We start from the raw sequence: 22841 nt of genomic DNA on the forward strand, positions 1-22841 counted from the left end.
TGTTCTTGATCCAATGGACTATTGCCACTTGTGCTTTTGGATAAAACCATAATTATCGTGTTATTATTATTATTATTTTTCCCGCCAAGAAAATGATTCTTCATTTTTTTATTGAAAAAAAAAAGAAATTAAATTTAATTTATTTGTCCACTGATCATGAACAGATAACGTGCATGGGTGAGCAATTCTTGTATAGGGTATACCTCCAGATATGCTTATAATTAACTTATGTTTGTACTAAAAAATATTAAAATTTATCATTAATCATTATTTGTAATTATAAGTTTTTAAGTTGAGTAAATTCATAATACTCATTCAATAAAAATTTTAAAAATTTGAATTACAAGTGTTATTCTTTTAGGTAATTAATAATCTCAAAGGAATTTTTTGATATCTGCGGAAGATGATGCATCTTCGAGCTATTCTATCACATTATTTATAAATAAAAGGAAAATTTAGAGAAAACTCTTGATTTTGGCTATGGCTAGGAGTTACAATCCGATGATAAAATTAGATACCTCATTTTAGACGAGGATGTGTATACAAATGGTTGAAATCTTCATTGAAAAATTGGGATCTTGAATAGGAAATTAATGTCATGTCGAATTGTTTCTTTATTTTCACCATTAATTTGTAATCAAGATTTTATTGGGAGTTGAAGTCACCTCCTACTATAAAACTACTTGTGTAACATCTCTTAATGCCGATGTACTTTTGACACAACCGTTTATGTCGAAGTTCTATCAATTTATTATATCGATTTTGCACCGAAAGCCAGTGACCGGTGACAGACGATTAATCACAGCTAAAGCTTGACGTGAAATAGGAGCTTGCAGTTGCTGTCATTTTGGCAGCCAACGCAACAACGACAAGTCATTCTTTGACGAGGCTCGATTGTTAGATGTTCCTTCAAAGATATTTGGTTCACTAAAATGACATTATTAGAGACTTAAAAACTGAATTATGTGAAAGCTGATGGACATGATAATCTCAGTTTTTACATTATATGCCCCTACCTTAGATTTTTTTTTTTTCTGCAGTTATTTTCTGCAGGGATCTTACCAGCTACACAGAATACAAGAGTAATTTGTATTATTATACTAAAATGATCTTATATGGACTCCTCAATTATTCTTTTGCAAGAAATCAGAGTCTGGTTTATTGTCCTTTCTAGCACTTCCCGACTTAAATTAGCATCACATATTTCACAAAAATCTACTGCTTACATTGACAAACCGTGAGTATTGAAGCTTCTGATTTAATTATATTTATTTTCTCACATAGTTTGAATTAGGGAGGATGCCGGGATGGCTGTAACAAGCTAAACGTGGAACACCCAGATTCGTTATAGGGCCATAAATGAATCTAGGAACTTGGTGGTCTAAAGAGTGCCAAGTAGGATAAATAAGAACAAGGATCAAAATCTCGAACTTCCAATGAAATGAGAGATTTGGATAACCCCAAGATAAGGAGCCCTTATGAAATCCTGGACATGGACTCCACCAAGATAAGGAAATCGATACCCAACTCACTATTAATACCCACGAGACCCTTCTCCCTTCCACCACTTAAGCCACACAACTTACGGAAGACTAAACTTGCGCACTTACTTTGAAAATGGCATCCTCCACTATGGCCCTCTCCTCCCCTTCATTCGTTGGCAAGGCGGTGAAGCTCTCCCCCTCTGCCCCTGAGCTCATGGGCAATGGCCGTGTCTCAATGAGGAAAACCGGCGCTAAGCCTGTTTCCTCTGGAAGCCCGTGGTACGGTCCTGACCGTGTTAAGTACTTGGGTCCATTCTCTGGTGAGCCCCCATCCTACTTGACCGGTGAGTTCCCTGGTGACTATGGCTGGGACACTGCTGGTCTCTCTGCTGACCCAGAAACCTTTGCCAAGAACCGTGAGCTCGAAGTGATCCACTGCAGATGGGCCATGCTTGGAGCCCTTGGGTGCGTCTTCCCCGAGCTCTTGGCCCGCAACGGAGTCAAGTTCGGCGAGGCAGTGTGGTTCAAGGCAGGAGCCCAGATCTTCAGCGAGGGTGGTCTTGACTACTTGGGTAACCCAAGCTTGATCCACGCACAAAGCATCTTGGCCATCTGGGCCGTCCAGGTAGTGTTGATGGGTGCCGTTGAAGGTTACAGAATTGCCGGTGGGCCGCTCGGTGAGGTCACAGACCCAATCTACCCAGGTGGAAGCTTTGACCCATTGGGCTTGGCTGATGACCCAGAAGCATTTGCTGAGCTGAAGGTGAAGGAGATCAAGAACGGCAGATTGGCTATGTTCTCCATGTTCGGATTCTTTGTTCAGGCCATTGTGACAGGAAAGGGACCATTGGAGAACTTGGCTGACCACCTTGCTGACCCAGTCAACAACAATGCGTGGGCTTACGCCACAAACTTCGTCCCTGGGAAGTGAGCTTAAAAAAAGAGCGTTTTTATGTTCGAACTTTGGATTGCTGGGTTGTGATATGTAAATTGTTGCAAGTAAAGGCAAAGCATAATGTGAATTTTGCGTGCTAAAAGTGCATCTTCTCTGTGACTACTTTGTAAAAAATGCAGTCATTTTGTGCGTCGTGCGTGGACAACCACTGTCGCATTCCGAGAGAATAAATATCCCTCAGCAAATTCCATAAATCTATGAAATAATTAGTGGTTGAAATCAAATAGTCCTTAGGGAGGATAACACCATGTTAACCAATAAGATGAAAAGGTCATAGTTATTTACACGCTTGAAATGGCTGAATGCAAACATTTGATGCCGCTCTTCCAAGGGGGGAAAAATAGCAAATTAAAAGAATATTCATATACTGTTAATACACAATAAATTGATCAGGAAAAAAATGCGCCAGTAAAACTGGAAAGAAATTTGATAAATATCGACGGAGAATTTTGGGACTGTATACTGACAGATCTTATTCTAATGTTTATGAACAAAAGAATTGTGTGGTCTATCCCTCAACTCTCACACACCCACACCCACACCCGTTGCCCACCGCGCCCCCAAACACCCCACACCCCCGCCACCCCCCACACCAACCCCCCCACCCACCCCACCCAAAGGACATGTCAACTTACTCTGTAAGGGCACTTTGCTGGCCTGGATTTCTTAGTTCATGGCCTATAAATTCACATTCATGAATCAAGCCAACTCAAGTACAGCTTCACAGCTTCCATGAAAATGCCTATTTACGATAATTAAGACTGACTTGCTGCTGCTCTTGCCCTGGCCACTGACTTTGAGTAAAGCTCCTCATACTGTGATGCTGAAGATTCCCAACTAAAATCTATTTTCATGTCCTTCTGAACAAGCTGCTGCCACCCCTCAGGATTGTTCCTATAATAGTTAAATGCACGTTCTAAAGCACTGTTTACCCCCTGCAAATGTTGGTGAAACATTTTGAACCATCAAAATAACAGCCCAGGTGAGTATGTTCAATACAAATTGGACAAAATTGCAAAGCAGAGGAAGAAATTAAAAGGTCCATTATAGATTATATTGTAGTCCTATTGTAGCCCATGCAGGTACATTAACTGATTGACTGGTAATACTAGAAAATTTTATTAGCTCAAAGCCTAGGTATACTAATGTAATTAAGATAAAACCAAGCATGCAGCTTTAGTCATTTACCTTTTCATCAGGATTCAAGAATGTATATCCATTTTGAAACTGAAGAGGAATTGTGTCATCATCAACATCAAAAACACTAATAGGAGGGAAGGAAAAAAAAAATCAAGAGTTAATGAACAATGATACTTCAAAATAATTTCAGGAAAATTGGTGAATATGTAATAAGTCAATTATGTCACCTATCATTTAGACCACCAGTTTTTCTTGCAATGGGTATGGAACCATATCTCATTGCTATCATCTGCAGATAATTATAGACATAGAAACAGAAGAATTAAATTGCAGACATTTGGAACTGACAATAATATGAATAAAATATAAGGGTTTTGTATGAACAGAAGATCATATGTTAAGTCAATGTCAAGGTCCTGAAGCCCCAAGAATTATCCTACAAATTAATTCATGTTCACCAGGTTTCAGCTTCACAGTGAGATCTATGAAGATATCACTTCCAAATCCAGTAGATATCATTGGCACGGGAGTGAATACTGTACTCTGGTCATTTTCCATTCTAGAACATTTGCATAGGCAAGATTGATGGCTTTACCTGTGTAAGGCCACAAGGCTCAAAGATAGATGGGATGATGAACATGTCAGATGCTGCATAAATGGAATGAGCAAGAGATTCATCGTACTTCAATATCAGCCGAATGTGCTCATGATTCTGAAAATGATTTGCAATACCCTCAAATTCCCTCTACAAAAGAAATGAATAAGCAAACTAAAAGCATCAGTCAAGAGAAATGAACGATAAAGAAAATTTGGAACTGAAAAAGGAGTTGGAAAAGAATGGTTTATGTGAAACCAGTGCTCATGTCCAAAAATGGTGTGCATTGTGAAATCACATGCGAATTCATAAATTCAACTATCTGCAAACGTATTTGTTCGCCCATATTGCAAGCATGTAACTTCCCATTTGGCATGGTGGTTGAGACCTTTTTTCTTTTTGCAAAGTAGTCTCTTAGATTCTGAGTAAAGGCAGTTAAATTGAGATGCTTTTGCTATTTCCAGTCAAGCATCTAAAAGCACCTCAAAAGTAGTTTTTGGCTACTTTAGGAGGAAGGAAGCAACCAAGGAAACACGTTCTCTAGATGCAGCTAAACAGAAACTCCATGTATTCTTCATATGGGTTGGGTGTGTATGTGTGCGTTCTCAAAATGATTTCATGCACATGTGAGATCTTCTGCCCAAAATAATACAAAAAATGGAGCGGATTGCATATTTACCTGTAGCATAAAGAGAAAAGAGAGGATTACCTGTATATGAGCAACTGGGCTTGAGCCAAGAAGTAGAAATTGTCCTCCCAACTCTAGTGTTCGGTATATTGCATGTCTAATAAGATGTACACCTTTCTGTGGCACCAATCTTGTTATGCAGCCCACCTATTCAATAAAAGATGAAAGACTTCTAGGATTCATCAAAGAAACTAACAAATATTCAAGACAACTCCCAATAAAGAATCAAATGACACAAAGAAAATATAATGCTGACAAGGTTTTGGTATCCTCATAAGCTCCCTTATGATCCCACAATTACTATATATCAATCACTCCTGAAAATAAAACTTAATATATATGTTTCAGTGTGTGTATATATACCAAAGCAAATCTGAGATGACAGAAAACAGCTAAAGCTTACACACAAAAGGTTTAAAAAAAAAGCCATTATGAGTTGTGGCCTCATGCTGTATAGTGGGATGGAGTCTCTTCTTAATGGGCAAAGTAAAATTCTCAATAAAACTCTTAACACTACATGTTCAACATATGTTTCCCAAGGTTGATCCATCAAAGGATCAAGAAAAATATTGATTGATATATCAATGAAACACCATTAAATGATATCCAAAAAATTAGGCATTTAAGCCCAACAGTTCCCAGAAAAAGTGGAAGTGAATCATTTGGATCTTTTGAAGGAAGGATACCAATGGCTGCCTAGCATCTGCAGTTGATAATCCAAGACGCCTTCTTGTAGCTATTTTGTTTTCTGCTTTCCCTTGAAGATCATTAGCACTGTACTGGACTTTGAGAAGAGTATCAGTCACAGGATTCCATGCATCAGTATCAATTCCATTAAGAATTCCAATGAACTTCTTGGCATGAAAATTAAGAGTTGAATGGAGACCTCTTCCACCCTGTAAAAGACAAATGAAACCTATATTAAACATAACAGATGAAGAGCAACTGCATGATGTCATACAAAAGCCATTCAGTTCTTTGCAGTATGTATATTTGCAAACTGCTATGCATTTATATACTTTTGAAGGCACTATAAAAAAAAGGCACCCACTAGCTAAAAGCAGAAAGAGAATGTGTATAGTTAGTTACAAAGAATTATCCACTAGCTAAAAGCAGACAATGCATGTGTATAGTTGTTCTTCATAAGCAGTAGAGGCCACTACCTTTTCTAGATCAATCAAACAAAATTAGAGAACACAGCCATAAACAACATTCATCAATTTCTTGTGAATATTTCCATACAATTAAAAGCTTTGCTAGATAAGCTGAAAGCCTGAATCATGATATTAAATGATTAATTTAATCATCTCTTGAAACTTCACCTCTCAGATTATTTTTGTATAACATGTCGTCAAAAATATAAGAGAGAGAAGAAAAGCAATTTATCAGATAAAAGAAGACCTAGAAAGCAAAATCCATACCTCAGAAGTCCGCACTTCTTGTGCATAGGTGGGTGATACTGTTGTCACAATGTTCGAGAACACCACAGCACCCTGGGGAACTGGAAAGTGTCAGCATAGGTGGTGGACAATCCAGTAAAGAATTATGTCAACTATACTTGAATAAGAATTTCAATACCTTAATAGGATTGACCCTATCATGTGCTGAGTTGTCCTGCATTCTATCTGGTCTGTTTAGCTGCTGGACATCAAGTCCACAAGATGCCAATTCTGATGCAGGTGCAGTCCCTTGGTACTCAAAGTTGTGACACGTAAAACATATTCTCGCTGAATTCAATCCTTTTGGAGCATATATATCCCAATAAAGTGGTGCCTTAAATAGCAAAAAGAGAGTTTTTAATTGTAGTAAAATGATTGATCATGCACTGAAAGAAAATTAAGACAGAAATAGAATTTTAAATTGACATACAACAAAAGCCGTCTGCCAGTCATGGCAATGAATTACGTCCGGTTTTTTGCCAGCTTGAAGAAGAAATTCAAGTGCAGCACGGCTGAAAAATGAAAAACGTTTGAAATCATCATGTTCTCCATAAAAATGCCCTCTCCAAAAGAACTTGCCAGGGTGAAGAGGCTCAATAAAGTAAACAGGAAGACCTGCATGATCAAAACTCACAATCAAGATGAATAGCTTAAATAAACTGTGGAAAAAAAAAACAATAAGAGTCACAAAACCTTCAATGATGCCAACCCATATGTTGTTTTTGTATAATTTTCCATCAAAATATGACTCCAACACTACATCTAGGGCCTGCACAAGCCAACAGATTAGGGAAAACGTTCATAAAACAAATGTTCTTTCAATTGTTACTCAAGGAAATATTTTAGCATACCCTCAAATTGCCAATACCATCATATTGCATGCAATCATATTTTGGCAAAATAATTTCCACAAGATGTCCTCTCTTTTGGAGTGCTTTTCCAAGACCAGTAACAACGTCTCCCAAGCCACCAACCTTTAAGGAAAAATAATCCATAATATTAATGATGAAAATATGACAATGAAAACACAACAAGAAAAAAGAAAAGGGGCAGCAAAAGACAATTAACTTTCCATGAACTCTACCAATATTCAGAATTATGTGAGCAGAACAACCATCCAAGATCTCATAAGCATAATCATTATTTGGAAGAACTGATTAATTCCAAGCAGAATTATAAATTAAACTAATAATTGTGTGTTTCACTGTCCAGCTACAGAAAATATAAAATTTAGTTATGTAACTCCAGCTCAACTAAGCTTTATTATGACTAAATGGAGCTGGCTGCAACCAATCCTTGTGAGTATTCCACTTTACCTGGGGTGCCATAGCAAGAGAAAACAGATTAATGCAACCAAGCATTTAATGCTGAAATCTGGATAATATATGACTCAATTATTTGCGTGAAAATTTGGCATGCATGTATCAATGTAAACCAACTCAAGGAACTGAATAGCCAAGGTCAGGAACTGCATCAATGTAAAAAATATCTGAATAGCCAGATATGCGTAAATGGGCATGATAGAAAAAATCAAATGATGGATTTTCATGGCCAAGGTCAGGAATTTTACAGAGAATAAGAGAAATTCCACAGCCCCAAGGAAAAGATAAAATCAAAGATTAAGAAAAAAAAACCATACAAAGATCAACCTCTAACAAAAATTACAACCTTAAAAATATATTATTTCAGTCATGAAAGTTTTACGGTCATTTATCAGAATATCAGAAGCGAACTCAATCACAGTATCACCCCAATGATGCAAGATATGAAAATTTTAACATAGAACCTCACATGCAAAATTTGCAATTTTTTGTGTTAAAAATGAACAAAGAAAAAAACTAGGGAATAGATATATGGTCTTGTAATTTGTTCAGATATTATATATGTAAGGACAAATATTTATATAGACATTTTTAGAACACCTAAGAAGCAAGTTTCCCTGCCATGTGCAGATGCACGGGGCACAAACACACAAAACAAAGGAGTGGGATAGAGGTAAAGCCTGCTCCATTGAGGAAACAGAATGAATCCCTTTAAAATTCATGGCAAAATTACAACAAACGATTTTAGGAAGGCTGTATAGATAACAAAAACAAAAAAAAAATGTCAAGAGGTTTAAAATCAATTTGATTGCTCCTTAGGTGTGCTATGTCTCATGTGTGTGCATGTGTAAAGAAGAAGAAGCAGAAGCAGGCATATGGGGATGTTACATAACAGCCTGCACACTTACTCAAACAGAGGAATAGGGAGAGAAAGAGATAGAAATAAATGAGAAAAGAGAATAGAAGTAGATGAGAAAAGAGAAGAGAGTAGATGAGAAGAGAAAGAGAATATTTCAGAGATGAGAGTTATCTTTGATTATTAATGATCTTGGATAATATCCTCTTTACAAGTAAGTTCCCATTTATACTTCTTTGGATCCTGCTCTCTACAATTACAACTCATTGGAAAGTAATCACAATAGACTAGTACAATAGAATCTCCCTATTTAACTACTAGACTAACCCCCTAACTGCTCTACTCCTTACACATAACAGGGGATACAACTAATGTTGTCAGGAGGCTGGAAAATTATAACAACTTAAGACCTTTATAAGCCTATTACAATTATAACTAGTGTAGGAGACATGAGATATCCAAATAATGAATTATAAGACTAAAGTTCAGATCATCCAGGTAAACCCTGCGTCAGACAAATCAAACTCTAAAGTAATAAACACATCAACTCCATGGTTTGATCACTGAATTAGTTTGGATTCGGACAGTTATAACATGACTGGCAGGAACAAGAAGAAGAAGAAGAAAGACTTTAACTTATATTTGCTTCAAAGAGAGACTATCATAAGAAACATATTTCTTTGAGACACATATATAATTGACAGTGACAACAAATAACATCAAATGATATTGACAAACTGCCGAGCAATTAGCAATTTAATGAGAAATTGGGATAGGGAGACAAATTTAAAGAATAAACATTAAAAATTTAAGTAAAAAAAGTAGAATCAACACTTGGCTAAGTTAAGCTCACCTTAGCAACTGGTGCCATCTCTGCTGCAATATGAATGACATACAATGCTTGACTACAGATCAAGAAAAGTGCATAATTAAATAAAAGAAAAATTCACTGAAACTTGCAACTTCAAGCTACTACCTTCTTGGTGATGAGGTCAGCTTGAGAAACATAGAAACAGCTTCATGCTCATTCTTTTCCCTGCACTCCAAGTATATATCACGAATACGGCTCTCTCTTTTCCACACCATATCTCTCAACAGCTTTGCATCATCTATCGATAATTTATTCTCCAGCAGCCAACCGTCAATCATAAGCAATAAACGACTCCAAAATTCCCAAGGCATATCATCTACAGGTTCATCTAGTGCCTTTTTCTTGCTTTCTTCTTTCAAAGTATTAAGTGTATCTTGAAATTCCAGTACAGATTCTTGGTATAACAGAACATAAGAATGTATTTCCTCATCAGATTGTTTAAGACGTTCCTCCAATAGTTTTATCTTTTGCTGCATTAGCTCATTGTATTGCTGTAATTTTTCTGATGATAACTTATAGATGTTGGCTTCTTCCAAGGATTCTTCCAATTTATCAACCTTTTTCCAAAGCTCTTGGTTTTGCTGTAACACTAAAATAGCCTGATCCGCTTGCTTCGTTGCCTTATCTAACAATGCTTGCAAGCTTTCCACCTTTTCCCACAAGTCTTTGCATTCAACTTTCAAGCTAGATAATTTTGACACATCTTCCTGAGAAACTGACAGTTTGGATTCCAAGTCTTTCAGAGAAGACTCCAACAGCATGCATTCTTTCTCCAGTGTTATAACACGTTCATCTGTATCCTTGACATTACTTAGCTCCCCCTTAAGTGCTTCTATATCATTTTTCAGAGATGTATTCTCTGTCCTCAATGTATTGAGCTCCTCACTAAGTTTCTGAATAGTACTATTCTGAAGCAGGGGGGCTTCCTCATTCAAAAGTTTGTTCTGATTCTCCCCCCGGTAAGCCAGTTCATTTCTCAGTTTCTCTAACTGGTCTTCCATGAGTTCTGCATGTATCTTTTCTTGGGCAGCAACTTTCATTCTTGCGTCATTTTCCACCAATCTCATCCCCAAAACATTAATTTCTCCTTGCAATATTTCCTTCTCTGCAAGAATTCTTTCAAGATCTTCAAGTGCATGAACCCGAGCTTGATTGAGAAGCAGGATATCTAGCATAAATTGGGCACTAATAAATATATGTGCATGCATCTTTGTATAAATGCCTAGAAAGTGATACTACAAATATATTCACACATCTTTCTGCAAATGGCCATAATGATTAAAAAACAAATGCATTGAAAAAATAATTTAAGAATATAAAAGAAAAGGATCCTACTTTTCTCTGCATTTCTTATCATGCCTGTCAAATCCTCAAGTTGAATGCTTGACAGTTGCTCTCCACCATCTATGTTTAAGGCCTGAGTGATAGAATAAACAAATAAAATCTTTAATGAAGTTTGTGCTTTCCCGCTCAAGTATAACTAGAAATAAGCTGACTAAAACTAAATTCGGGGACAGATCTAATTATAAACCTAATACAAATAAGAAATTAACATATTTATCCAGACTCTAATGCACTGAAGTTAAAGCAACAGAGTTCAAACTTGAATTTTGTTAATATGGATATATTCTACAAATACAATGAGCCATGGCCGCTTAAAACATTTAACTATATAGCCAAAACCCAGATTATTATTTTCTTTTTATCTGACTTGGTACAGACGAATACCAAAGGTTTCATTTCATCAGGAATAATCGAAAGCTTCTCTGATCCATCTATGCCCTGTGAGACAGAAAAAAGAACAACTTCAGCAACATCTTCCAAACTGCTCTCCATAAATGCTCTCAAGAATTGTAATTTAGTAATAAATTACAAATTTCGACAAAAAATATAACATAAAAAAGAGGAAAAATAAATCTCTGTCAAAAGCACGTTGCACTAAAACGATCCCCACAACAAAGTCTAAACATAATTATTGCTATTGAGACACAGCAACTTAAAACATGTCAATATGGTAGAGATTGAAATGAAGAAAAATAGACATAGCCCCATTTCTACCCAAAAAAAAAATGTATTGCTGGCATATTGCTAAAATAAAATAACATTCACACAAAATGAAGTGCAATAAGCTCAGTCCAAGTCAAGGAACAATACCAAAGATTTCATTTCCTGGGTGAGACTATGCAAATCTTTTGCATCAACATCTTGAACGTGTTCCAAATCTGCATTCTTCTCCATATCTTTTGCACCCGCATGCTGAACATGCTCCACATCTACGCTAGCATCAACAACTTCCTCATTAGACACAACATCGAGATTCAAACTTGGGACACTATGCAGCGAAGCATCCTCAGTTTCGGAATCATTATCATCACCATCATCAGCACCACCACTCGAATGGAAACCTGCGGTAATTGGAGGTTGTTCAGGAGAGGCTTTCTTGAGCTGCTGTCTCTTATGCTGGGAGCTACTGCACCAGATTCCATAAACACCAATTAGGCCAATAAAAATCCATAGTCACCTATCAAATCCAATCAACTAAGCCTCACCTCAAATTGCGGTGTCGCATTTTGCAAGAAGCAGGAAGCAATCGATGAGAAGGCAAGGAGAATCGCATATTTGTCTGCTTGTAGTTCAAAGCTGTGAAACTTTGGCTGAGAAACCACGTCGATGGCTTCGTCGCCATTGTTGGTCCCCACACAAATGATACAAACCTCTGTCTCTTTTTTCTCTTTGAACGCAGAAGCTAATAGCTAATCTGCTGGAGTTTTCGAATCTCCTTTGTTTTAAGGAAAGTTGTGACCATACGTGGATGAGGGGACAAAACTAGGTATATCTAAATCGAACGGTGGAGAATGGCTAGACTGAGTGGGGACGGAGGAGCCCACGTGTCCACCTTTTAAGGTGATTGTTTTTGTTTTGATGAATGGTGATTGGATCTTGATAACAGGATTGCTGTGTGTGCCTCTGCGCATACAAGAATTTTTCCCCTTTTTTTTTGGGACCAATGAAATTGGAAATTCTGCGTGGGACGATGTTTGCTTAAACGTTCTTTCAAGTTTAGAATTCAGATTGACGATGATGATCTTTTTTTTTCTTTTTTTTTTTTTAATAAATCTGATCAAAATACATTTATTGCATCCTATTTTTTTTCATATTGTCAAAGGGAATCGTTATATTATGATAAATAAAAAGAGAATTGTTATATTTAAATTTAAATAATTTGATAATTGTTTTACTTGAAATAAAAAAAAAAATTTGTTGGATAAGAAATGGCATTGTAATTTTTAATATAGATAATCATAATTTTTAACGGTTGATTTGTAATAAATTATGTAAGAAAATTTTTTAATTTAAAAATTGGATAATATATATATATATATTTTTAAAAATATAGATAAATAACATTTAATTTTAAAGTAATTTTTTTAATTACAATAATTTTTTAGTTACTTTTATTAAAAATTTATTTAATAATATTAACTATTATAATAGTCATAATTATTTTAATAGTTATTAGATATTAACTATTAGTAAATAATATTTATAATGATTTTAAAATATAAATATTTAATAAAAATAAATATTAAATTAAATTAAATATTATCAAAATGTTATATTTTTAAGTAGATTCAATTATTCAATTCTTTTACCTCATTTTGATGAGAGATTATGTACTATGAGATTTAAAATATTTAATTAATTAGAATCACAAATATATATTAAGCTCTAAAATCGTGTGAAAAATATCTTATTTGAGAACGAATTTAAAATAATTTATAAAAAGATGTTATTTTAAATTTATTAAGTTCTTATTTAATTCAATTTTATTATAAAATTCATTTCATTTATAAATGAATTGTATGATAGAATTCATTTATAAATGGCTTTCTTTATTTAATATATTTTATATTAAATATGAAATTTATTTTAAATGAAATGAATTTTGTGTTTGAAATAAAAAAAATAAAATAAAATTATATATTATAGAAAGATAATTTTATAAATTAAAATATATATAATTTTAAATTTAAAATTTATTTACAAATTCTATTAATTTTGATAAAATTTAATCTAATTATAACAAATTTTATAAAATTAATTATGAAGAATTTTAAATAAATTTTTATTTAAATTAAATACTAAAATTTTAAATTTATACATAAATTTTATAAAATTTATTTATACTAAATACTATATAAATCAGCTTCAATATAAGCGATTAAACTTATTTCTTCTTGATTTTTGACTCTTTTGGTTAAATTCATGAGCAAACCTTATCAATAATCTATAAACGTGGAGTCAAAATCATGGCTTAATCCACCCATAGACTGAATATGGAAAACTTAGGTTTGTAAATAATATCAATATTCAGGGACCTTACAGTAATTCAACCTTTTAATTTTATTAACCTTGTTTCGCTACTCCTACGGCGTCGTTCTCCTTTTCTCCCATTCTTTCTTTGCCGTGTCTATTGTCGTTAGTGAAGTTAGTTTCCATTCCCCAACATCTATCCTTCCCGCCGGCTGTTACTCCACCATTAGTCCATTGTAATCTCTCCGATCCGTTGGCTATTACCGCCTGCTGCACGCTGCCATCAGTACTCTTGTTTCTCTATATCTCTCTACTTTTTATGTGATTTTGTTTTTTTTTTATTCCTCTCTTTTTTATCTGTGTTACCCAAACGGAAAATGGGTTTCGTTTTTCTTGGGCTTATGAGTATGAGAGCTGTTGAAATTAGCTTTTGCAATCAATTATGCAATTGAGTTGGTCTCAGAATCAGACCTTATTATTATTTTTGTTGTTTAAATGGAATTTCATCAAATTCAAATTGTATAAGAAACCATTGTTAGCATTTGATACTATTAAGTTCTGTAAATTGTTTGTGGTTTATATATGATGAAAAGACGATGAACCTTTTTTCTATCTCGCTTCCTTTTTAAAAAAAAAAAAATATAATGGCAATTCTTCTCTCTTCGTTGCCTGCATATGAAACTAGCAGTCCTCTAAGAAACCTTTTTGTGGGTATGATGAATTAAACAACTAATGCCTTGCAATTCTGATAATTGGTTCTATTGTTATGGATAATGGAGAGCAATCTTACTCTTGCTTTGATATTGATAGATTAAAACATTTGCATTTTAAAGTTTATAGTTTAGTTTGGTTATTTGCCTTAACTGAACTGTAAGCACCCCTAATGAAGATTGCTTTATTCATATAGAAAGGCAAGCGGCTGCTTTTGTTTTTTAGACGGTATGTGGTAGGATTGAAGAGTTCTGATCCTCAAAGGACAAAATTATAATTAACTCTAATTTCTTTATAGGTTGCATACTCGTATAATTTAGCTAATGGAGATCAATGATGAAAATTTGTTCTCCATTTCCATTGTCATCATCATTGGCCTCATCTTTATTTCAATAGTTCGTGTTATCTATGTCATTTATCAAACCGGCAAACCGTTGCACTCCAAATCCCAAAAGCCAATGAGTACTTTGATTGTTTTGGGTTCAGGTAAAAACTTGAGATATTGTAATTCTCATGAATTTGTCAATTAATTGGTTGTTTTTTGTGGCAATAGTTCCCATGAATTAGGTGTTGTGGTAACTTTTTATTGTTGTTGTTGTAGGGGGACACACTGCAGAGATGATTAATGTCTTATCTGCATTGCAGAAGGATAGGTTTATGCCCAGAGTTTATGTGGCAGCTGCCACTGATAATATGAGTCTACAAAAAGCTAGTGTTTTGGAGGACTCATTAGTTGATATGGTAAATAAATTCTTCTGCTTTAATTCTTCCCCCCTTAGAATTTTTGTTGTTGTTAAATTCTTCTGCTTTAATTTTTCCCCCCCTTAGAATTTTTTTTGTTGTTTTTTTTTTTTTTTTAATGTTGATTAACAGCTGGAGTTGAATTGTTTCAATGCATTATCTACCTGCTTGATTGCTCAAGTTTGGAACTCTCTGCTTGCATAGTTGACTTTTGAGTATTCATATATTGATTTTAGTTTGGGTTGGTGTCCAATAGGTGATAACATTACTTCAAAGAGGTGATAAATGTGGTTAGTTTCTTTTGTAAAACTATGAATAGCTATTGACGTATCATTTAGGATTTGCTACTGTTTACAAGTCAAAGTCCATAGTTGGTGAAGTATCACTGTGATTTAGGATATTGGAACCTCGGAATAACTTGTCGGGCTTCCTACTTTTAGGGTGATTTTGGCCCATAGGATCATCAGTTATATGCTTTTCTTCACTTTCAAAATATCATCAGCCTTGTAAAAATGTTTGTTTACATGAGTCAACATCTGTGTATTGCTGATAGGGATGGCAACTGTTCCCGGCCCCGATATGTCCTGCACCTTATCAATTTTTCCTTGACCTCATCCTACCCCTGATATTGTGTGGGGCGAGGACAGGGATAAGGTCTCCCTGCCCCGAATCCGTGGAACTTGCCCTGATAATTATGTATTATTATTTTTTATTAAAAAAAATTAATTTATTTTTATGTATTTAAGTAATTAAATATTATAGTTATCAATATAGTTATCAATATATATATATACATATACAACTCAACTCAACTAAGCTTTTATCCCAAAAATTTGGAGTCGGCTACATGGATTCGCTTTTTCCACTCTGAACGATTTTGGGTTAAATCCTCAGAAATGTGTAATGCTTCTAAGTCATGTTGTACTACTCTCCTCCAAGTCAATTTAGGTCTACCCCTTTTTTTCTTTCTATCCTCTAACCTAATGTGCTCTACTTGTCTAACTGGAGCCTTTGTATGTCTACGCTTCACATGACCAAACCACCTTAATCTCCCTTCTCTCAACTTATCTTCAATTGGCACCACTCCTACCTTTTCTCTAATACTTTCATTACGGACTTTATCTAGTCTAGTATGGCCACTCATCCACCTTAACATTCTCATCTCTGCAACTCTTATCTTAAATGCATACGACTCTTTCAGTGCCCAACACTCACTACCATATAACATAGCCGGTCGTATGACTGTACGGTAAAATTTTCCTTTTAATTTATTGGGAATCTTACGATCACATAAAACTCCCGTGGCACGTCTCCACTTCAACCATCTGGCTTTAATCCTATGACTAACATCCTCCTCACATCCCCCATCTACTTGAAAGACTGAGCCTAGATATTTAAAGTGATTACTTTGGAACAGTACCACTCCATTCAAACTAACTCCTTCCCTATCACCAGTTTGGCCTTCACTGAATTTGCAATGCATGTATTCTGTCTTCGTTCTACTTAACTTAAAACCATTTGACTCTAGAGTACTTATCCAAAGTTCTAGCTTCCTATTGACTCCTTCTCGTGTCTCATCTATCAGAACAATATCATCCGCAAACATCATGCACCGAGGAATACTATCTTGTATATGTTTCGTCAGTTCATCTAAAACTAATGTAAAAAGGTAAGGGCTTATGGCTGATCCTTGGTGTAATCCAATTGAAATCGGAAAATCTCTTGTATCCCCTCCCACTGTGCGCACAATAGTAGTTGCTCCTTCATACATATCTTTCAATACTTGTATGTACCTAATAGATACCATCTTTTGTTCTAACACATTCCATAAAACTTCTCTTGGAACACTATCATAAGCCTTCTCCAAATCAATAAAAACTATATATATACATATATATATATCAATTATGTTTCAAACTTATAATTTATTTTTTAATGAATAAATTTATATTGTATAATAATAAATTGAAATAAAAAAAAAAAAGAAAAAATGATAATCCCCGTGGGAAGCCTATCCCGTCCCACTTTGCACCTTCGCTAGGAAGTTCTTGCCTCGACCCCAATCCTCTGTGGGGCGGGGAGGGAGGGAGGAATCCGGCCCTAATTAACCCTGTTGCCATCCCTAATTGCTAACTTGAAACCTAAAACTAAAGGAATATGCAAGACATGGGTTAGTATTGATAGGCAAACAAATGGTTTATAGCTTTTGAGCACGAAGGATTGTCTGATGCTGTTCCTTTCTATGCTTCCATAGCAAGAGTGTAGAATTTCGGATTCTTATTGGGGTTCAAATAGATGTTACATTTTGTTTTCACTGTTAATTCTTCCTCCTGACTTATCTTGGACTGCACAATTTTGTATTGATTTTTATTGCAGAATGGGGGCAAGATGGTCTGCAAAGTTCATGCAGATCTACTTATATTGTATAATAATAAATTGAAATAAAAAAATAAAAGAAAAAATGATAATCCCGTGGGAAGCCTGTCCTGTCCCACTCCGCACCCCGGCTTGGAAGTTCTTGCCTCAATCCCAATTCTATGTGGAGTGGGGAGGGGGGGAGCGATCCAGCCCCAATTAACCCTGTTGCCATCCCTAATTGCTAACTTGAAACCTAAAACTAAAGGAATATGCAAGAAATGGGTTAGTATTGATAGGCAAACAAATGCTTTATAGCTTCTGAGTACGAAGGACTATCTGATGCCGTTCCCTTCTATGCTTCCATAGCAAGTGTGTAGAATTTCGGATTCTTATTGGGGTTCAAATAGATGTTACATTTTGTTTTCACTGTTAATTCTTCCTGATTTATCTTGGAATTTTGTATTGATTTTTATTGCAGAATGGGGGCAAGGTGGTCTCTGCAAAGTTCATGCAGATCTACAGAAGCAGGGAAGTTGGTCAGTCATATATAACCTCCATTGGGACAACTTTAATAGCTATTGCTCATGCATTGTGGTTGATGATTAAAATAAGACCCCAAGTGGTATAATTAATATTTGTATATTGCATTTTTTTTCTTCCATCTGTTCTCAAAATTTACTGACTGTTTCTATTTTTATAAATCTTAGATCCTTTGCAATGGTCCTGGGACTTGTGTTCCTCTTTGTGTCATTGCATTTTTGTTCAAGGTTAGATTTCTTGTCTTTCATACCCTAGTCTTTCCTGTGTGTTTCTTTAAGATGGCATTGGAGTTAATCATTTAACCTTCCCACTTTGCTTGCAGGTGGTAGGAATTAGGTGGTCATCTGTTTTTTATGTTGAGAGTATAGCAAGAGTGAAAAGGCTCTCCTTAAGTGGTTTGCTTCTCTACAAGTTGAAAATAGCTGATCAGTTTTATGTGCAATGGGCACAACTACAAAGAAAATATCCTCGAGCCCATTATGTTGGTTCTCTCATGTAGTTGATCATGTTGTAACAATGTTGCGGTACTCACTTAGAACCTCCAAGTTCTGAGTCTAATTGTCAATTTTGAAGTTTTACATTTTAGTGGTATTCTAGTTCTTCTTCCCAAACTTCAGATGCATGTCAGAAGTAGAGATGCATATGTGAACTGTGGATGCCCAGGAGCTGGAGAGAGAGATAAGAGCAAGTTAATCTTCATAAAATTCTTATTGCATAAATTTGTTGTTTACCTGATTTGATTGAACTTAAATATATGTAATTTTTTGCCTGGTTATAGATTGGAATATACTTTTGATCGTTGTTTCTGTGACCTGATGTAAGCAAAAATTTATCAACAAAACTTGATTGTATAAATTAATTGCTTTGTCTAGCACTACTCAGTAGTGAAGATTATTGCTTTTATCAACAATCAACATCCATCTCTTTTAACCTTTATTTTGTATCTTTTAAGTACTATTTTAAGCTGTAATGAATATATGCTAATTGAGAATAACTGGACATGAAAATGCAAAATCTTTGCATTATTGCTCATTGATTTGTTGTTTTTGTGAGCTGGTTGATGATTGAACATTATAGTAAATGCAGCCAAGTTGAACTTTGGACTGGCTTTGTTTTGCAGAGCAGATGCATCTTGTTACTTTTTTTTTTTTTTTTTTTTTTTTTTTTGTGTGGGGTTGGTGGGGTGTGGGGTGGGGAGGGAATGATGGGGATGGGAATTAACATTATGAAAGATGGTAATCGCTATTTTTTGTTAAAAAAAAAAAAAAAAAATCAAATGTATGTAGCAGCCGCCTGCTTGGCTAACTGAATGCGTTGCAGCAAGAGTGCCTACTGAAAAATCAGAGTGAAGAAAAGTAGATTGTCGGTTTGTGGCCTTAATGCAATTTATGATATAAAATCTAGTAGATTTGTTCGGTTCAATGAAAATATTGAATGTTTTATCCTTTGAATAGGAAGTTGTAATGCATCAATCCAAATTGGAAAAATTAAAGAGTTGGTACTTTTATAGTCTGGTACCAACAAATTGCAATTAAATTTCTTAGGCGAATACAATATATGTGCGACTTTTAAGAAGCTAGTTATTGATATGTGCAGTTCTAAAACACGTAGAACCATAGACGTATGGCATGCAGTTGTGCAACTTGCCAATTCTGAAAGTGATGGAACATGCTAACGTCTTTGGTGAAGCTGGTAAGCTAGTTAGTAAAAGTGATAAGATTAGATGACCAAGAGCATTGTACAGAAACGAAGCATGCAGATGCTTTTGGGTGAGTTTTCACACTCAATGCGGATATGGTTGTTCTTTGTAGAATTCATTGCTTTGCATAATTTGGTACTTTATATTTATGACATTACAAGTGGATGGCTGCTTGAGGGATTAGGAATACAGGAACAGGATTATCCAATTTGACGGTTACAAATCCACTGAAGTATTTCGGTAGAAGGTTTGAGTTCCTGATCATGGTGCAAAGAAATGGCAGATTGTGCGTGTGAAAACACACTATCTTGGAATATAAGTTGATGTATAGGATAAAGCAAATAATTCATTTACACATACAATTATGCAGTTTTGAAAGTGATGGATTGCTGCTGGACCTTATTTCATAAATAACATGCCATTGCATCATCTCTAACGTGTGTACTAATTCTCTAATCTCCATTATTAGGTTGCAGTCACGCTTTTGGTCATCTAATCTGATCACTAATTACCCACCCTTTTTATAACTCCATATAAATGTACGGATGGCTGAAGAAAACTACATTTTTTTGGTACAAGGTTCCTGGCTGCGTGTTTGGTAAACAGTAATGTAATGGAACTTTCTTTGTTTCATTGAATTTTTATTTGATTGCATTCTGTTATGTTTAACTACATTCTACAGTTGTCTGCAATAGGTTCGTGAATCCTTTAGGAAAGAATTCTTCAACTCCAGGAAGAGCTATCAAATATCAATCTGCAGACTCCCATCCTAATCATTCCTTGAGGTTCCAGTATGAGATGCTTTAGAAACCTCAATGACATTTTTGTTTTCGGCCTTGGATTTACGATCATCAAGGTAGTGCTGATAGATGTAGGAGAGGAAGCCCCAGACAGCCAGCAGCATGGAAATTGCCTTTATACCATCCATTTTGTCATGGAAAACGAACACAGCTAGGACTGGAACAATAGGCAAGCCTAAGACACTTATGGCATTGGAAAAGAGGGAGGATACCTCAAAAATCAATCCAACACATCCAATGGCAAACACCTGCCAAGCAATAGAAGTCCATACTAAATTCATGACATAGGACACCTTTCCCAACTGATACTCATTCATCTCTCTTGTTAAACCATTCCACTCTTGGCTAGCGAAAAGTCCAATCATGGTAATGGCAGTTGCAACTATTTCCTGAAAGATTATCATGTCCATGACTACCTTAAATGTTTGTCTTTTCAGAACCTTCTTGAAGCAAAGCTGTGTCAATGACAGCACCAGTCCGTATCCAGCCGAAGCAGCTACAGTGCATATGAAACCGATTGCATACTTCACTTTAGAGACTCCAGCAGGGTCTGCAGACTCGTTATTGAACACCAGGAGGACAGAAGAGATGGTTAGAATGACTAGAGAATTGATTATAAATGGAGTGAACTTCTGGGAATTAAGGAAAAAGGAGAAAAAAGAATTGAAGGCTAACTGAGATGCACATATAAGGGTATAGGTGGATACAGGAAGGTACTGTAACCCAATTGAATACAGATAGCAGTCTGCTGCTACCAGTAGGCCAAGTGATACATAGATCGCTGTGAGAGTCAAGGCAGATGGTGGTTTTGTGTGAATATCATTTGCGCTCGGGTTTTTGAGTTTTACAATGAAGTAGTAGGGAATGAGAATTGGGAAGCCAACAAGTTGCACTAGTGTTGCTATCCATTTGCTGTTTCCACCTCTAACAAAATACTGCCTTCCCAATATAAGAGCCACTGACTGACCAAAGAGGAGAAAGAGTATATAGAGCGATATTCGGAACCACCAATTGTAGTTTCTTCTTTGTGGCAGTGTTGACTGGTTGGTGATACTTGCAGACTCAAGTGAATTTTCTTCTTTAGCTTCCTGAACTGGTAAGAACAAATATTTAACAGATCAACTGTTGTAACAATAATACCCTCTTAGGGATCAATTCTCATAAATTTAACCGTTTGTCACTTTCAACTTTACCTTAGCTGCATAGTAATTAAAACAAGCACACGGTAATTGAGCAAGGTTCGTAGATTGTATATTATGAAAAGAATATGAACTAGTCTATGGATTAGAACACAAGAGCTTGTTTATATCACAGGTTTCTCCTAAGACAATTATAGATCTGATGTTTGTGGAGAAGCATCGTGTGAGAACTATGAATCTACTAACTTTATAGAGAAATAAGTTTCAGGTAGGAACTAAAAGGACCCTGCAACTTCAAACATGACTAAGAAATGACTATTCTATGAAATGCCTTCTAGTAGCAGTTTTGTGTCAAGAAATTAATTAAGAAACACTTTCTTTATTTCTGTTTCTCTTTCTCTTCTTTTTCTTTCTCTTTAGCGTAACTACTTGCTTCATAAGTTAAAAATGGATCCAAGGTGATCATCTGCTAATATTACTGCCACAAGTTCATTTTTTTCTACAGAAATCTTTGGAAGTTTTATTTCCACAAGTACTTGTAAAAGAAAATGGAAAAGGAGAAGCATGTGCAGTTCTCACATGAAACTATCGTTGAAAGTAGGTATTTATATGGATGGCCAACTTACCCATAATTTGAAGTTGCACTTCTTCAGCTTCTCCCATGTCAAAGGTGCAGCAGTTCCAAAAAGATGAAGCCTAGGGGAGAGAGAGAGAGAGAGAGAGAGAGAGAGAGGTAGATAGAAATCTTTATATTCAAATGAAATGAAGCGACTCCCATGTCTTTATCATGCAATTCTGGCAGGTAATAGGGGACCAGTCACATATAGTGCTGGTAGGCCATTGCATAATTGACCCTTGGTTGCATCCTTCTTCACACTGATGGGAAATTCCAAGTTATTATCGTCATACTTACTATCTTTCTTGGCATGATTTATAGTTGATTTATTTGACTGAAGTTACTGAATTGAAACAAAGAGCCATTCCTTATATTATGAGGGCATCTGCTTGTCGTTATTGTGCCTGATTCAGGATAAAAGGCTTACACACACTGCTTTTATTAGGAATTTGATAAAGTCTTAATTAATTACAGGCTCGTATCGCTCTATTGATTCACTCAAATTAAATTAGAGCGTCGGAAAAAAAAAAGGATAAAATTAGATAATTAATGAGAAAGCAAAATGTTAAAGTC

The 22841-nt window shown here is 35.4% G+C and overlaps 4 protein-coding genes across 8 annotated transcripts; 2 read left to right on the forward strand and 2 right to left on the reverse strand.

Moving 5' to 3' along the window:
- The first annotated feature begins 1514 nt into the window (after window positions 1-1514).
- On the forward strand, window positions 1515-2538 carry LOC110661837 (chlorophyll a-b binding protein of LHCII type 1). The gene has a single exon (XM_021820615.2). The coding sequence runs from the start codon at window positions 1618-1620 to the stop codon at window positions 2413-2415; it is 798 nt and encodes a 265-aa protein (XP_021676307.1). The 5' UTR covers window positions 1515-1617; the 3' UTR covers window positions 2416-2538.
- Window positions 2539-2848: 310 nt separating this feature from the next.
- Window positions 2849-12126, reverse strand: LOC110661836 (probable starch synthase 4, chloroplastic/amyloplastic). 4 transcript variants are annotated; one of them, XM_021820612.2, is made up of 17 exons: window positions 11900-12123; window positions 11505-11817; window positions 11079-11132; window positions 10686-10767; window positions 9456-10518; window positions 9333-9384; window positions 7153-7275; window positions 6995-7070; window positions 6732-6916; window positions 6441-6635; window positions 6284-6355; window positions 5549-5758; window positions 4884-5009; window positions 4175-4324; window positions 3807-3868; window positions 3628-3703; window positions 2849-3374 (listed from the first exon to the last, which is right to left on the reverse strand). In XM_021820612.2, exons 1-17 carry the CDS (start codon window positions 12034-12036, stop codon window positions 3195-3197), a joined length of 3156 nt encoding a protein of 1051 aa, XP_021676304.1. In that variant the 5' UTR covers window positions 12037-12123; the 3' UTR covers window positions 2849-3194. The 4 variants fall into 4 exon arrangements, with proteins under 4 accessions (XP_021676304.1, XP_021676303.1, XP_021676305.1 ...); XM_021820611.2 differs by having other exon boundaries at window positions 11505-11820; XM_021820613.2 differs by lacking the exon at window positions 11079-11132 and having other exon boundaries at window positions 11505-11820.
- Window positions 12127-13786: 1660 nt separating this feature from the next.
- Window positions 13787-18891, forward strand: LOC110661839 (UDP-N-acetylglucosamine transferase subunit ALG14). Of its 2 annotated transcripts, XM_021820618.2 has the most exons (6): window positions 13788-13950; window positions 14674-14861; window positions 14977-15116; window positions 17953-18096; window positions 18182-18241; window positions 18337-18891. In XM_021820618.2, the coding sequence occupies exons 2-6, from the start codon at window positions 14699-14701 to the stop codon at window positions 18511-18513; spliced, it is 684 nt and encodes a 227-aa protein (XP_021676310.2). In that variant the 5' UTR covers window positions 13788-13950; window positions 14674-14698; the 3' UTR covers window positions 18514-18891. The 2 variants fall into 2 exon arrangements, with proteins under 2 accessions (XP_021676311.2, XP_021676310.2); XM_021820619.2 differs by having other exon boundaries at window positions 13787-14861.
- A 1433-nt stretch (window positions 18892-20324) lies between these two features.
- Window positions 20325-22431, reverse strand: LOC110661840 (probable purine permease 10). The gene is made up of 2 exons (XM_021820620.2): window positions 22279-22431; window positions 20325-21606 (listed from the first exon to the last, which is right to left on the reverse strand). The coding sequence occupies exons 1-2, from the start codon at window positions 22313-22315 to the stop codon at window positions 20483-20485; spliced, it is 1161 nt and encodes a 386-aa protein (XP_021676312.1). The 5' UTR covers window positions 22316-22431; the 3' UTR covers window positions 20325-20482.
- Between the last annotated feature and the right edge of the window lie 410 nt (window positions 22432-22841).

Source organism: Hevea brasiliensis, chromosome 15 (genome assembly GCF_030052815.1).
Source record: "Hevea brasiliensis isolate MT/VB/25A 57/8 chromosome 15, ASM3005281v1, whole genome shotgun sequence".
Taxonomy (NCBI): Eukaryota; Viridiplantae; Streptophyta; class Magnoliopsida; order Malpighiales; family Euphorbiaceae; genus Hevea; species Hevea brasiliensis.